General features: G+C 41.3%; 1 protein-coding gene across 1 annotated transcript in view; it reads left to right on the top strand.

The window, feature by feature from the left end:
- GPAT3 (glycerol-3-phosphate acyltransferase 3) overlaps nucleotides 1–12190 on the top strand; it is a 32084-nt gene extending 19894 nt beyond the window's left edge. Inside the window, exons 5-12 of the mRNA XM_039350838.1 lie at nucleotides 174–263; nucleotides 2182–2275; nucleotides 3818–3933; nucleotides 5678–5733; nucleotides 6363–6448; nucleotides 8568–8696; nucleotides 8865–8944; nucleotides 10887–12190. Of these exons, the coding sequence (XP_039206772.1) occupies nucleotides 174–263; nucleotides 2182–2275; nucleotides 3818–3933; nucleotides 5678–5733; nucleotides 6363–6448; nucleotides 8568–8696; nucleotides 8865–8944; nucleotides 10887–11007 (772 nt within the window). The 3' untranslated portion in view covers nucleotides 11008–12190. The remainder of the gene's footprint in view (nucleotides 1–173; nucleotides 264–2181; nucleotides 2276–3817; nucleotides 3934–5677; nucleotides 5734–6362; nucleotides 6449–8567; nucleotides 8697–8864; nucleotides 8945–10886) is intronic.
- Nucleotides 12191–17367: the final 5177 nt, after the last annotated feature.

The following is a 17367-nucleotide window of genomic DNA, read 5'->3' as shown; positions in this document are numbered from 1 at the left end:
TGGACCCCCCCCCCCTTCTTTTAGGATTCTTTCAGGCCTGGGCTGTCCTTCTAATCTAATGATACATCTAAGATCCTCCATTGTTATTTAGATGGTAAACTTAATTTGTGGTTTGGAGAATCCGCTGATGAAGAGATTTCTAAACCTGTTCCGCTTGATGTTCTGTTTTGCAGAACCAAAGACTGGCTGAGTGATCTTGTCCATCTCACCTGCTGTCGAATCCTTGTCAGGGCACTTTCAGGAAGTATTTGTTACCACAACAGGTGAGTGGAAGCATGTAGGTGCTGTAATTAGCTAAGCTCTTGGTGCATAAACCCAATCAACAAATTATGCAAACTGGATTGAATTAATATAGCTGAGGGATCCTGGTTAAGGTGCTGGCCTAGAAGCTGGGAGACCTGCCTTAGGCATGAGAGCTGGCTGGGTGACTTTGGGCCAATCAACAGGAGATTGTGAATTCTAGTCCTGCCTTAGGCATGGAAACCATTTTGGTGATTTCGGACCAGCTGACCTCACAGGGTGGCTGTTGTGGGGGAAAGAGGAGGAGGGAGGCATATTAGATATGGTCACAGCCTTGAGATAAAATAATAAAGATGGGATAAAATAAATCTAATAAAGGTAGTCCTCGACTTAACGACCACAATTGAGCCCAAAATTTATGTTGCTGAGACATTTGTTAAATGGGTTTTGTCCCATTTTACGACTTTTCTTGCCACAGTTGTTAAGTGAATCATTGCAGTTGTTACATTAGTAATACGGTTGTTGAATCTGGCTTCCCCATTGACTTTAGCAATAGTAATAGCATTTAGACTTATATACCGCTTCATAATGCTTTACAGCCCACTCTAAGCGGTTTACAGAGTCAGCATATTGCCCCCAACCATCTGGGTCCTCATTTTACTGGCCTTGGAAGGATGGAAGGCTGAATCAATCTTGAGCCGGTCAGGATCGAACTGCCAAACTGCTGGCAATCAGCAAAGTTAGCCTGCAATGCTGCATTCTAACCACTGCGCCACCATGGCTCTTTGCTTGTCAGAACGTTGCAAAAGGTGATGACATGACCCTGGGACACTCAACTGTCATAAATATGAGTCAGTAGCTAAGTGGCTGAATTTTGATCACATGACCAAGGGGATGCTGTAACAATCATAAGTGTGAAAAACGGTCATAAGTCATTTTTTTCAGTACGTTGTACGTTTGAACAGTCACTAAATGAATTGTAAGTCAAAGACTACCAGTAAACAAATCCTTTTATCATATCTCTCTAAGAGGCTAGCCTCTGTTATTTAAAGAAGGGTTATGTGTTTCATGTTTATTCAGGACAATATTAAAGAATAGTCTTTCTCATTTGCAATTATTGTTTTGATAGTGAAAAGCAGGAGTAAATATACTACTCAAAATAGAGCCTCTATTAATAGTTATTCATTAGAATCATGAAATGGTATTTTCCTCACTGTTTTTATTATCTTCAGTAAGTACCTTTCTAGACAAAGCTTTGTGATAATTCCGCAGAAGTTCTTAATTCTTTGGCTGTTCAAATTTTTGGTTCTGGATGAAGGGGGAAAGATTGGTGTCCTCCAATTGGTTCATTTCCATCCGGAAGACTTGTTTATTACAATAAAACACCCAAATATATGGATGTGACCAAATTGGCTTCAGAAGCAAAACATAACCTGACAGTCATAAATTGGGTCATTGACATTACTAATCCAATTTTACAACCTTTTTGTGCCGCAGTCGTTAACCTCGGTTGTTAAGCAAAGCTACGGTTGTTAAGTGGATGCTGCTGTCATTAAGCGAAACAATGGTTCGCTAGGGGTGTGGTTTTGCTGAAAACTGGAAGTGCTGTTTTTTTTGGCAAAAAAAGTCGTAGAACATGGCCATGTGACCATGGGGTGCTGCAACCAGTTGTAAATGCAGCCCAACTGCCAGAGTACCCAAAATACAGCCATATAATGTCAGGGAGCGGCCAACCATTGGAGTTTAGAATCCATGTTGTAAGCTCGTGTGACCCAATTATGAATAGGCCACGGCCTTGAGGTAGGGACCCCAGCTTAAAACATGAGTAATGACACTTCTCTTTTTTGAATGAGCAATAGCAGTGCAATCCTCAAATGTAGAAGAATTAACGGGATGGCTATTTTACCACAATGTTGTGAATCACATGTACTGTAATTGCAGGGAGAACCGACCTCAGAAGGGTGGAATTTGTGTAGCCAATCACACATCTCCGATAGATGTAATAATCTTGACAAATGATGGCTGTTACACAATGGTATGTTACAATATCTTGAGAACTGCAAAAGCCCTTTAATAGAAAATCAGCATCTCTTAGTCATTTCTTGGTTTCCGAGAACTGGGCAGAATTTCTTACCCTGAATGGAAGTGAAAATTTGGGGAAAAGAAACTGATGCTTAAATAAATTATGTAAAGGAAATATAGCAATGATATGAACTATATACCACTTTTTGTTTCTATTTGCTGGCCAATTTAAATATAAATATTTGACCATTTGTCTGAAATGGTATAGGGTTTCCTGCCTGAACAGGGGGTTGGACCAGATGACCTCCAAGGTCCCTTCCAACTTTATTACTATTATTTATTTATTTATTTATTTATTTTATTGAGCAACTGTCAGCATGCTTTGCAAATTGTTCATAATAGATTACAGTCTAACATTTTACACAAAAGAAATTGAAGTGGTAGCATCAGTGTAAGGAGTATAGAACTTAATTAGTTCCTTAGAGTACTATATGTGAACCCCAAGTATTCTATAATAGACAGTGATTAACAGATTAATCAGTTGGGTTCTTTGTGTTCCTTTTAATTGCTCTGTCATGGATAGATAAAGTGAGTTTGAAAAATTTTGGGACACTTGTATGAGGAGAATCCCAATTACTTTTCTGAATTTCAACCCCACCTTTTTGAAAAAACCACATATGTGCAGCACAGCCATAAAAAAATGTTTTTGTCAAGTAAAATAATACAGGGGATCCTTGACTTATGCCCACAATTGGGAGCATAATCTCCATTGCTATGTAAGGCAATTGCTGAATTGTGCCTGATTTTATGACATATTTTGCCATGATTGTTAAATGAATCCCTGCAGTTGTAAAGTGAATCCAGCTTTTCCCATTGACTATGCTTGTTGGAAACTGGCTGGGGGTGGGTCACAAATGCAATCGTGTGCTCCCAGGATGCTGCAACTGTTAAAAAATATGCTGGTTTTCCTGTCTGTAGTCTCCAGAGCTTCCCAATTGAGGCAGCTCAAAAATATTTTGACTTTCTCCAAATTGGGTGCCTTCAAGTATATACAGGCAGTTCTCAACTTACCACCACAAACAACTGAGCTCAAAATTTCTGTTGCTAAGCAGATAGTTGTTAATTGAGTTTTACCTCATTTTATGATTTTTTTTAGCTGTGGTTCTTAAGTGAATTACTTCAGTGGTTAAGTTAGTAATACAGTTGTTAAGTGAATCTGGCTTCCCATTGAATATGCTTGTGAGATGGTCACAAAAGGTGATCTCATGATCCCAGAACATTGCAACTGTCATGAATACACGCCAGTTGCCAAGCATCCAAGTTTTGATCATGTGACCACGGGGAGGCTGCAATGGTTGTTAAGTGTGAAAAATGATCATAAGTCACTTTTTTGATGTTGATCTAACTTTGAACGGAGACTAAATGAATGGTTGTAAGTTGAAGACTACCTGCAATGCAACTCTACTTCTTAAGGAGTTGAAGAAACGTGTGCTATTTAATTGCCTTTTTATTTATTTGTTTCTTTTTGTTTGGTTTGGTCTGGATGAATTTCCAGGTGGGACAGGCTCATAGAGGTTTGATGGGTGTCATTCAAAGAGCCACAGTTAAGGCCTCTCCTCACATCTGGTTTGAGCGTTCGGAAATGAAAGATCGTCATCTGGTGACAAAAAGGTGACAATTTCTCTCCTCCCCTCCCTCTCTCCCTGCTAACCAGTCAAACTCAGAAAATGTTCTCAGGAAGCCCAGTGAAAGCTTAGGAAGGATATGTGAGACTGCCCGTTTTGAAATGCTAACAAAATGAATGAAATAGGGCAGGGGTAGGCAACCTTGGCTCTTTTATGACTCCTGGACTTCAACTCCCAGAATTCCTGAGCCAGCATGGCTCAGCTTGGAAACTCCCTTTCCCCTCAGCATGGCTGGCTCAGGAATTCTGGGAGTTGAAGTCCATGAGTCATAAAAGAGCCAAGGTTGCCTATCTCTGGCCTAGGCCTAGGCCACTTTATGACTCGTGGACTTCAACTCCCAGAATTCCTGAGCCAGCATGGCTCAGCTTGGAAACTCCCTTTTCCCTCAGCATGGCTGGCTCAGGAATTCTGGGAGTTGAAGTCCATGAGTCATAAAACAGCCAAGGTTGCCTATCCCTGAAATAGGGGAATGGAGGCTAAAACATGAAGAATGGTTGCAGCAATTGAGTATAAGTCCTGGTATAATTGGGTATCGGAATTAGGTCTAGTTTAATGAAAAGAAGGACTAGGGGTGACACGATAACCATCTCCCAATGTCTAAGGGGCTGCCCCAGAGAAGAGCAAGTGAACTTCCTTCTCCAAAGCACCTGAAGGCAGAACAACAAGATGGAAACTAATCAAAGAGATCCAGCCTGGAAATGAGAAATTTCCTGTCAGAATAATTCTGGAATGACTTGCCTCCAGAAGTTGTGGATGCTTCATCACTGGAGGTTTTCAAGAAGATCCATTTGTCTGAAATAGATTTCCTGCCTGAGCCAGGGCTGGACTAGAAGACCTCCAAGGTCCCTTCTAACTCTGTTATTCTGATTTCTCATCCTGTGTCATGGCTAAGCAGCAGCCTCGTGTCTCATCTCTTTGCCTCTAATGTTGTAATTGCTAGTTCCCGTCTTGATTATACTTCAGGAACTACATTAATCTCCCGAATTAAGGATTTTATGTTGGACTTCGTTTTGTAACTTGCATTCTCTCTGTCTGACTGTCTGCCTTGTGTGAAAATTGAAAGGCAGGAAGAAGGAAGTGTGGAGCTGGCTGGGGCCTCTGATGGTATACAAGGCATTGGAAAATGTTAGTTGTGTTATTCATTCAGATACTACTCAGAACATTTAAAAAGTTAGGGGTGACTGTGTTTTAAACCATATCCAAACACTGCAGAAAAATCTCGGTTGCAGTTTCTTTATGTACAATGGCTACTATAAAAGTCCATTTCTGTAATGTATTATCTTTTGAAAGTTGGCAGGAAGACAAGAAATAAATTAAATAGGACCATTGAACTAGGTTACGAATGTATATCTTACCTTTGCTTCAAGGGAGGCATAAGGGAGTTTTAATTTAGATCGATAGACCCTTATAAGCATGGTCAGGAGATCTTAGACTACAGTTCCCATCAGCACAGCCAGCTTGATGGGATATGTGGTTTAAAACGTGACAAGTACTAGGTTGAAGACAGTGGCATGTTCATAGCAGTCTGACTTTGGCTGTGTCTTAAAAAAAATGAGCCTTTTGCCTCATAGCATCTCCTCCTATTATTAAAACTTTTATTGTTGCCTCCTTTAAAACCTGAATGAATCCTCTTATATTGTAAGGTGAGTCAAGTAGGAAAGTCTCTCCTGTCTTCCTGTATTCTGAGGGAATGCCTAACATATTTCTCCTTTTATTTTATTTTTTTTTAGACTAAGGGAACACATTTCTAACAAGGACAAATTGCCGATCCTAATTTTTCCAGAAGGTAAAAATCCAAAGACTAGAAGAATGTACATTTCTACTTCACTTGTTTCTGGGTAGTTGTTTATAATCAAGTCTGAGTGAATTATTTTTTCCTTTATACCCACACCGTAATGTTATATGATCACTCGTGCTTTGGGGCAACAAAAAATTGGGGGAGGGGGAATATTTGCAGCTTTTCAGAGGCAAGGATATTAGATGAATTAAAATTAAAACATTTGTTTATCTGTCAGTTTTTCATAAAAGGGGACAAAAATGATATCAACTATGAGGAAATTTCAGCATCCTAGTAGTATTATGTTTGGTCTTATGGTTGCTGTCCCTTGAGTAGATATTGGGAGGTTAACATGAGTTCAGTTCAGAAGGTTATCTAGAAGCATGGAGAATTTCAAACTAGGTAGAGGAGTAGCCTACAAATGCATGCAACCCCTTCCTTCCTTCCTTCCTTCCTTCCTTCCCCACACATTCAGTTAGTGGTCCAGAGGAAAACTGAATTTGTGTTTGCTTGAACTCCATTCTGCATGATGCAGAATCTCAAAGAGAAGCTGGGTCACGGATCATGCTATTAATTAGTTAAATATATCTTGACAGGAAGCACCTGTTTATCTCTCTCTCTCTCTTTTTTTTGTCCAGGCACCTGCATAAACAACACTTCAGTTATGATGTTCAAAAAGGGGAGCTTCGAAATAGGTGCTACCATCTATCCTGTAGCAATCAAGGTATGTGAAGAGAATCAGGAAGATGACCTTGATGGAAATATACAAGCTGAGGGATAAAACGTTTTTAAAGTCCAGAATGTCCAGATAAAGTTTGAAAGTGGCTTAAACAATATCTTTCTAATTCATTGAAATGTAAGGAGGAGGAAGAGATACAGCACTATCAAGTTTTCAGAATTCTTTATTATAGCCAATCTCAGTAGTCTTAGTCCCCCTGTAGAGTTCATTTCTTAATCTGGTCTATCTGCCTACATGCGTCAGGTTGGGGCCAGGTTTTTTTGAAGGACTGCCTCTCTCCTATTCCATCTATCTAGCACACCAGGAATGCAAGGCTTGCTACGGGTCCCATCGATCTCGTTTATATTCTATGGCTCACCCTGTTAGTGTTGGTGGGAGTGGTCTTAAGAGATTCAAGGGCAGTGGTGGCAAACCTATGGCATGCATGCCAGAGGCGGCACTCAGAGCCCTCTCTATGGGCACGCACGCCGTTGCTCCAGCAGAGTTCACCAGAGTAGCGAGCACGTGGTATTTGGAAGGGGCAGGGCAGGAAGTGAGCGAGCAAGTGGCATTGGCCCCGCTGGGATGCCCTGGAGATTGCGAGGGACTGGCCCCGGCCCCGCTCACCCAGTCTGATATAACCACTGCAGCCACGCCCACTCAGTGGGCCACGTCCCCCACCCCACCTGAGGGCACCACAATGCTGATGCAGCCCTGGCACTTTGCAATAAATAAGTGGGTTTTGGGTTGCAGTTTGGGCAATCGGTCTCTAAAAGGTTCACCATCACTGTTCAAGGAAGTGCCAAACATGCTAATAGTAAACAGCCCAACCAAAGAACCTCTAAGCCAGTGGTTCTCAACCTTTTTATAGACGCGACCCCGGTCGTAACTCGAGGACTTCCGGCCCGGGAGCACCGCGCATGCGTGGTGCCGCCTGCTGCGCCGGCTGAGGCATAGCTGGCAAGGGGCAGCGGCAGGCAAGCCCGGGCGCTCCCGGGCGGCCGCGGCAGGCAGGGTGACCACCGGCTGGGCCACTAGGTGGCCCAGCCCAAGGCAGGTAAGGCACCTGTCAGGCCCCACGTGCGCCAGCAACCCTCCCTGCGCCCGCCGCTGCCCTGCTAGGCTTACCTTGGCCGCCGCCTATTTGGGGCGGCAGCAGGCAGGTCCAGGTGCTCCTGGGCGGCAACGGCGGCTCAGGGCAACCACCGGCTGGGCCACCAGCTGGCCCAGCCCAAGGCAGGTAAGGCACCTGCCAGGCCCCACGCGAACCAGCAACCCTCCCTGAGCCCGCCGCTGCCCCACTAGGCTTACTTGGCCGCCGCCCGTTCGAGGCGGCGGCAGACAGGCCCAGGCACTCACGGGCGGCTGGGGCAGCGGCGGCGCAGGGCGACCACCGGCTGGCCCACCAGCTGGCCCAGCCCAAGGCAGGTAAGGCACCTGCTGGGCCCCACGCGCGCCAGCAACCCTCCCTGCGCCCACTGGCCTCCCACCTCCCACCCCCGGCCCTCTTTTACTTACTTTTTAGTTGCTCAGCAGGGAGGGAAGCTCTGCAGACTATTCCCCTTGCAGCACCATTTGCAGACTGGGCTTTTGGCGGGCTCAGCAGGGCAGAGACAGCCCTGGACAATTCCTATTGGCTTTTGACTCTGTTCAAGAGAGTCTATTCTATTGGCTTTCGAAACCCAATAGAATAAGAGGGAGTAGCAGAGCTAAGGAAAAGGGGGAAAAATGGCGGAAAAAATGGTGGATCGCGTTGTTTGGCGACCCCCGTGAAATGGTCGTTCGACCCCAAATGGGGTCGCGACCCACAGATTGAGACCCGCTGCTCTAAGCCCACCCCCCGCCAACATTGACAGGGCAAGCCACTAGAATATAAAATGAGAGCAAACCCCGTTCTTTACTAGCACTAACGATGTTACTCAGTTTGGGTAATGAAACGTCTGCAAGAAAACAACCAAGTTTAGATAGCACCAAAGACCGCTCGGCTATTTGTTTATTTCTCAAGCACACCGTTCAGAAGTTTCTGCTGCAATTGTCATGTGTCGTTTGACATGTTCTGAAGCAGCTTCTTGTGTGATGGCATTGAGCATCTAGATGGCCCTTCAAGCTTTTCTTTCTGTTGCAGTATGACCCACGGTTTGGTGATGCCTTCTGGAACAGCAGCAAGTATAACATTGTGAGTTACCTCCTGCGCATCATGACTAGCTGGGCCATTGTGTGCCAGGTGTGGTACCTGCCACCCGTGACAAGAAAGGTAATTCCTGTTATTGACTCTTTTTTGTGGGTCGCTACAACTTCTGAGGCTGACCAGAAACCGCTCTGCTTTCTGAGCTCCACTTCCTCTTGGCTATGGAATTACCTTTTTTTTTGCTATCGTATTGATGGTTGGATTATCTCTTCTTTTGTTCATTTATATACACAGGAAGGAGAAGATGCTGTTGAATTTGCCAACAGGGTGAAATCTGCTATTGCTCACCGAGGAGGCCTTACCGAGTTACCCTGGTAAGGAAAAAGATTCTGCTGTTTTAATGGAAAGAAAAGAAGTTTTAGAGAAGGAGCAAATCCCTTGTCCTGGATTGAGCAGCCTTCATGGATCAACTTTACTGTTTAAAAAAACATTTTTGATCTTGAGACTGATGATAATTACACCAGTAGAAGGATGGGATGAAACATTTCATCCAAATCTCCCTCGGCCCTCCAATCATTTGTGGGTTTGGCTACAATTATGAGGGTTAGAAATTTAGAAATGCAGATACATAATCTATACACTACATATCTAATTTTACTTTAACCCAGCAAGCAATATTTGTGTATCGTAAATCGACTATTTCTGGGTTCAGTAGAACAATCCACAGATGCTTTAGAGGCTGTAAAATGAGAGATCACAAATTCAAGATTGCTTACAGAAAGAAGGATATTAATCTAGAGATCTGAATGAGACTTAAAAACTGTTAAGAAATTTGATATTTTCTGTGTTCTCTTTATAAGAAACCTTATAAAGCACAGCATTTCTATTCAGACATGCTCCCAGAATAACAGACTTGCAGTCTGAATGAGGCATTTAAGATGTGCAAGTAGAATTTACCATATTAGGCAACTGTAAATTGCATTATTATACAAATGATATACTTCATTTGCATAATAGCAATAGCACTTAGACTTATATATTGCTTTACAGCCCTCTCTAAGTGGTTTATAAAGTCAGCACATTGCCCCCAGCAATCTGGGTTTTCATTTTACCAATCTTGGCAGGATGGAAGGCTGAGTCAACTTTGAGCCAGTCAGAATCAAACTGCTGGCAATGGGCAGAGTCAGCCTGCAATACTGCATTCTAACTACTGCGCCACCACAGCTCCTAAAGTTTGAATGATGCTGTCATTATTCAAACACTGTCTTGATGTAAATTCCATATTTACTGGACTTTGGGGAAGAACAGACAGCTCCTCTGACTCTACAGTCTGGTAAAACAAGATTTTACTGTACAGGCAGTCCTCGACTTAACAACCATTTTTTTAGTTACCATTGAAAGTTACAACAGCACTGAAAACAGCACACACTTATGACCGCTGCAACATCCCTATGGTCATATGATCAAAATTAGGACACTTGACAACAGACATATATTCAGATATGGGACAAATCCATATCTGTTTGTCTCTCTTATCTGTCCACCCACCTATCCATTCATGTCTGTCTCTGTCTGTCTATCTCTGTCCGTCCATCCATCCATCCATCTATCTGTCTTGTCGGTCCATCCATCTGGCTATCGTCCATCTATTTTTCTTCCATTTATCATCTAGCTCAGTGGTTCTCAACCTGTGGGTCGGGACCCCATTTGGGGTCGAACGACCATTTCATGGGGGTCGCCAAACAACGCAGTCTGCCATTTTCCCCCCCTTTTCCTTAGCTGTGCTACTCCCTTTTATTCTATTGGCTTTTGAAAGCCAATAGAATAGACTCTCCTGAATAGAGTCTAATTCTATTGGCTTTCAAAAGCCAATAGGAATTGTCCAGGCTGTCTCTGCCCTGCTGAGCCCGCCAAAAGTCCCATTCTGCAAATGGTGCTGCACCAGTTGAGTAGTCCTTGACTTACGACCGGTTGAGTAGTCCTCGACTTATGACCGGTTGGGGGTCGCGGCATTAAAAATGTTGAGAACCACTGGTCTAGCTGTTTAATTTATATGCCACTAACCTCAGTAGCCAAAGCATACTAGAAAGCCATTTTTTTGCAATAATTGCAGTTACTGTACTCCTTGGGGACAGCCTGGTACCAAACAAATGGCAGTAGGCTAGTACCGAGGTGATCAACCGGGAGATGGATGATCATCATCTTAGTTAGACTTGCCTCCTTCATAGAGTTGTGACATCAACTGAACCTCCTTAATAGCATATTATATTAGGTAGATAATTATATTTCATTGTTTTTCCTTTTTACTCTTTTAAGGGACGGAGGATTGAAAAGGGCCAAAGTGAAGGAAACTTTTAAGGAAGAGGAACAGAAAAACTACAGCAAGATGATCATAGGAAATGGAACATCATTGAATGGCACAAACAACTCTGGCTGAGCTCTCTCAGCGGATGTGTCTCATACCTGTTCACTGTCAGAAAGGGTGAATTTTTTTCCCCATATAGAAAATAAATAAGAAAACTTCAAGTGTGGGTAATTCAAAAAAAAAAGGAGGGAAAAACAAGCATTTTTCTTGCTTTTTCTGGTACTCACCAGTGAATTTCACTCTTGGTGTCTGGAAAACTAGCTTGAAGCAAAATCAAAAATCCCAGTAGCTAAAATGGGTGCAATTCTTGCCTGAGGGGAATGTATATAAGAATGTTAAAAATCAAGTTATTTAATTGTACAAATAATGGCTCTTATCTTTTAAGTGATTAGAGAATGTTTGAACAAATAGTCCTCCCTGGCTGCACTGGGCTGTTGTGTGTTTGTTTGAATAGATGGTCCAACATTTCCAAAGTCGTTTTGCTGAATTGTGTTTTTGTTGCTGTTATTGTTAATGAAATGTTCATGGGAAGGAATAAATGGTAGGAATAATGAAGGGTGCCCTTAGGAGGTGCAGTGAGAAACTTATAATTCCCTCCCTGTAGCTGTTTTTTCAAAAGATGCTTCTAAAACTGAACAATTTTTTGCTTTTTATCTTGCCTAAAAAGAAAATGGGGGCTTACAAGCTCCAAGCTGCAGGTCTGTCTGCTCCTTTGGTAGTAAAATATTAAAAGAGAGATAGAATACACACATACATACATGCAATATCAGTCAAAAGAAATATGGAATACAATGCTTTTCTTTCCTGGACTGTATTGGCAGTCTTTATATATATTTGTCACTCACTGTCTGAGAAATATGACTTGTTGCCTTATTGTACATTGAAATAAATTCTATATTTCTAACTAGCAGTAACATTTTCTTTTCCTAGGACTGAGCTTATGTACTTATACAAAAAGAGGTGGGGAGAAAACTGATGACTTAAAAGTAGGGGTCAAAAACAAGATGAGATGGCACTACCTGTAAATAGGTTTAAATCTCCAATAACCGAAAGCCACTCCCTTTGTATTGTCTATGTTGTTGTTTCTAATGGTTCTGAAAAATTCTGTGTCCTTTAGTCTATAGATATGGTAATGTAGATGTTCTTCTATGTTTTTTTATCTCTTGTCTGTTATTTGTGCCTCTTTTCCTTGCCTTCTGCTCCATTTTGCCAGTTAACTGTTTTGATTTTTGATAAATAAACCTCTTTTTGTGTAGCTGAGTGGCATGTGTGCTTCTGCTGATCTGGATATAAGGAGATTCCTGGATACAAACTGAACTGGGAATTCAGTGATTTTCCAGTTTCTAGCCACCTAACAGAGCCACTTGGAAGAGTCCAAAGAGAAAAAAATCATTCCAGGGCATTTATGCTTACTATGGAATGAATTCTCTGGACTCTGGAGGGCTGTTCTCACCATTTAGTTGTATGACTCAACGGTTGTGTCCTGTCCAGACCAAACTGGATGTGGCATCTGTGCAGCAACTCGTCTAATGTTTGAAGATGGCCTTCAGTATAAGTCTGGCTCTTTTCCAAGTTAAATATAGCCAGCTCCTTTGGCCTTCAGCAGCGTCAGCATCTGGAACAGCTGGCTGGGATGGGCACTGCGGGATGTCAACCTTCTGCTATGGTTATTGTGAAGATGGGGAAGGCAGTTCTGCTGCTTCAGATACCTTTCCAACTTTTAATCAATTACCCTTGCGTTCTCCTATGGATGCTACTGTCAGTTGGTACCTGTCTGTTGCATCCTGCTATTTCCTCCTCAGTATTGTGAGAAGTAAGTCTTCATCCTGGTTCATCCAAGCTGGGAATAAATAGGCAACATGGAGACTGCTTTGGGAAGAAGGTTACAGTTAATTGAAGAAGCAGAAAGATGTCCTTGCAAGGAGCAGAGAGGAAAGAGAGTGAGCACATGGGCAGTAGGTTTTTTATACCCCATCTAGCCTTGTTTGGAAGAGTTTCCTGTTCCTGTGGCATGAACCTTGAGGCTGTTTCTGAGTGTTTGTCTAGGCCTTGATATCTATGGTTTAATCCTATTAATCATATCCTGCTTCCCAGGTAATAGGGCTAATGACTCCTAGAGTTTGGGTGGGGTATGCAGATCTTCTCTTTTGTCTTCTTGATTGCCCTGGCTTCAATTCTCTGATGGTTTTACATCTGCATTTGTATGGGGCTAAAGTCTTGCTTGGGGCAGAGAGATAGATTTGGGGCCAGGTTTGGTTTTAAAAAGTCCTTTTGAGGAAAAATATATTTTTCTGCCCTTTTTAATATTTCCTTCTCTGGGCTAACTTCCCTCAATATTAATGGGGAATTTCCCCCACTGACTTGCCTAGGAGAAATGAAAATTACATGGTTGAAAAATAATTATTGAGCCATGTAGATGAACCTTTCCATTTTGTTCCTTTTTGTTGGAAGCTTCATTCACCTAGTCCTAGCTTTCAGTCCTCTGAGTGCTTTCAAAATTGCTGTATATTTTGGTGCACGGTTCTCCAATAGGATGTGTTTAACATTTGACAAATGTATACAGTATTTGCAAAGATAGGAATTAATCACCTACATCAGTGGTTCTTAACCTTTTTGAACGAATCGCCCCCTTGAGCCAGTGAGGAAGTTGTCATCGCCCCCTCCCCCAACATAACCTCTCAATCACAACATAGGAAATAGTTCTTTGATTTATGCGAACACTTTTTTTTGTTTTCTTTAAAATTGTCATCAGGACATATCGATACAAATAATTTATTTCCAGTCTTTTTCCCATATCTCCCATATTCTGGCCAATGGCGCGCCACTGTATGGGTAGAGGCTGCTGCGCAACACGCATGAAGATAAGCAATGCATATTCACATATGTATGGCGTTCTGTACTGAAGCTAGCTGGAGGAACATTTGAAAACAATTCAATCCATTAATAGCGAGCGATCTGATGTTTTTGTACGACAGATATACAGTGATTCACTGTACAAAAAAGTCTCAAAAGTGTCCCCAAACTTCTCGCTCCATCGCCCCCGTATTGCCCCCTTTTTGTTCCATTGCCCCCCTGAAAAATGAAATCGCCCCCTGGGGGGCAATATCGCCCAGGTTAAGAACCTCTGACCTACATAATTTTGTGCAGGTAGTCCTCAACTTACAACCTTTCATTTGAAGTTAACAATGGCACCAAAAAAGTGACTTATAACCATTTTTCACCCTTGTGATCATTGCACATAATCAAAATCCAGCATTTGGCAACTGACTCATACAGTATTTATGACGGTTGCGGTGTCCCAGGGTCCAGTGGGATACCTTCTGACAAGCAAAGTCAGTGGGGAAACCAGATTCACTTTATAACCATGTTACTAACTTAACAACTGCAGTGACTCACTCAACAACTGTGGTAAGAAAGATCATAAAATGGGGCAAAGGTTGCTCTTGGTTAGCAATGGAAACTTGGGACTCAGTTGTGGTTGCAGATTGAGGACTATCTGTATATCTTCTCTAGTATAGGTTTTTTTTTTTTTTTTACTATTGTGGTGAACTGCTTTGCAAAATTAAGATAACAGACCTGTGAACGAGAACTGAGTTTTAATACTGACAGATACGTTTCCAGGAAAATATACCGTTGCTACTTTAGAGAAAATATTTCATCCTGAAAACCTTTGCCTATTCTGGGATGGCCAGGCCACCTTAAGGAAGGTGTTTCAAACCTATGCTCCAATTTGGCAATGAAATTGTGTTACTGCACAGAACTGTAGCCATTTAAGATGCTGGTTGCTTTGTGAAGTATGTGACTGAATGTATTTAACCAAAGCACAAATAGAAATTTCACAGCATTACATAAAAATAAAAGCAGATTTCAGCCACTAGATGGTGGTGTTGCAACCTGATTTTATTCATGGCCCAGTCCAACGGTGGGCCTGCACATACTTCAGGGATTGTTAAGTTGAAGGAAGATGAGTGGCATAATGACAGAATAATGACATTTTATGGACAACTACTGCATGTCCTTCTCTTAATTTGCTCTTCAGATGCTAAGCAATACACGGCTGGATATTTGGTTCACAATCCATGCTTCCATTCAAGCAGTTTGAAAGCTATGGTTTCAGTAATAGAAAATTGTAAGCCCTTGACTTATGACGGGTCGCTTAGCAAGTGTTTGAAGTTACAGTGAACTACCCCAAAAGGTACTTTCAGACCAGTTCCATGATCATCACATTTTCAGCCTTTGTCAATTGGCCTGCATTTACATTCATTTGCTGCTTCCCGCAATCGTGTGCCTGCAATTTAAGACATTTTTGCTGAAAACCAGCATTTATTTCATGTTTTCAACCGAAATACTGCACAGCAAAGAATGGATTTGCTTAATGACTGCCACATTCACTTTATGACACACATTTGCATAATAGCAACAAAAAAACCCAATAAAATCTGGTTGGTAACGCTTTACGACTGTCACAACTTATGACTGCAACTGACAGGCTCCGTTAAAATCCTAAGTTAAGGATTATCTGTGTGCCACAGAGCTCTTAATACCTCTACATCAATATCATCTCAATTGAATACAGTGATTGAGTTCACAATCATGATAAGCCAGGGTTAGTATCAGTTCATTAAATAAGCCACAATTGGATGAGCTCATCCAACATATTACTACAGAAACTGTATTAGCTGGGCTTATATAGCACTGTAAGCCAAACCACATTTGAGTTTCCACAGATCACTGGATGCCTCTGGTTGGGTTCTCACGTGCAGTTTTGGTATCTTAACTCCCATCACTTAGTCTATCAAACAAACCTGAGTTCCATCATGATAGAAATAAGAGAGCACCAAGGACTCCAGAATTCAATCCTGAGCAACATATGGGTAGTCCTTGACTTACGACTGGTCACTTAGGGACCATTCAGTATTATGACAGACCTCACTGGGGTACTTAGAATCTAGTTCTGAAGTTGCAGTGGCTGCTCCCTCACATGACCATGCTTTGGATACTTGGTCCTCATTTAGAGCTATTGGTGGCAGCATCCCATGGTCATGTGACCACCTTTTATGATGCTTTTGCCCTAAACCAGCATTTACTGGTAGTTTGCAGCAAAATTGGCCCATCGCAAATCATTGCTTTGCTTAATGACCAATGACCTTGGGCACTTAATGACCTCAATGTTTGCTTATCGACTGCCCCAAAAACGTCATAAAATTGATATTTGAGCAGTTTTATGACTGTCATGACCATGATGGGCAAGCTCCATTACAATCCTAAGTCAGGGACTACCTGTATATTTTCACTATTCGCATATTGCCCCAACAATCTGGATCCTCATTTTACTAACCTTGGAAAGATGGAAAGCTGAGTCAACCTTGAGCCCATCAAGATCGAACTCCAGGCTGTTTATAAAGAATGATGGATAATAATATAAGTATGATATGAAAATGTTTAGAGTATATTATAATTATTATTTTTAAGAGAAGATAACTTGTTTAATTAAATGTATCTAGATTTGTTTAGGATTTATATGTTTTTTAAGTTTTTTGTTCTTTTTTGTTTGGTTTTTTTTTTGTTAGAGAAGATTATGGAGATTGAATGAAAATTTTATGATGGATAATAATATAAGTATGATATGAAAATGTTTAGAGTATATTATAATGTGTTCAATGATTGGGGTTTTTTATTATTATGATTATTATTATTTTTAAGAGAAGATAACTTGTTTAATTAAATGTATCTAGATTTGTTTAGGATTTATATTTTTTTAAGTTTTTTGTTTTTTTTGTTTGTTTTTCTTTTTTTTGTTAGGAGAGAAGATTATGGAGATTGAATGGAAATTTTAGATAAGAAGTTTAAGTATTTAGTTTAAAGTATTTAAAGAGTATTTAGTTTTAATGGTATTTTTTGTTTGAGGATAAAGAAAGAGGGAGAAATTAGATTTTACATTGTAGGTATAGATATTCAAAGAAACTAATGTTTAAATTTGTGTTTTGGAGGGAGTTCATGATACTAGAAAATGTTTAGAGTATATTATAATGTGTTTAATGATTGTAATTTTTATTTTTTTAGATTAATTTAATGTATTTAGATTTGTTTAGGATTTATGTGTGTTTTAAGTTTTTCTATTCTTTTTTTTGAAAAATTTTAAGTAAGCCTGTATTCAGCTCTGGGAAGGTTGGGGGAGGGTTTGGGAGGTTTGGGGAGGTGGGGGAGGGTATGGGAGGGTGGGGGGGTTTGGGGAGGGGATTTGTTGTAAAACTTAAAAAATTTTCAATAAAAAAAAGATCGAACTCCAGGCTGTGGGCAGAGTTTGCCTGCAACCTGTATTCTAACCACTGTGCCACCACAGGGTTCTTATAGAACCTAATTCTAGATTGGGGGGTGGTGAGTGGAAACCAACTTTATCCCATTACTTGCAATCTGAAGAGAAAGATGGGA

This window comes from Crotalus tigris, unplaced genomic scaffold, assembly GCF_016545835.1.
Source record: "Crotalus tigris isolate CLP2741 ecotype Arizona unplaced genomic scaffold, ASM1654583v1 scf7180000018362.2422785, whole genome shotgun sequence".
Lineage (NCBI taxonomy): Eukaryota > Metazoa > Chordata > Lepidosauria > Squamata > Viperidae > Crotalus > Crotalus tigris.
Note: the sequence above shows the minus strand (reverse complement) of the source record. Positions and strands in the feature narration are given on the sequence as shown.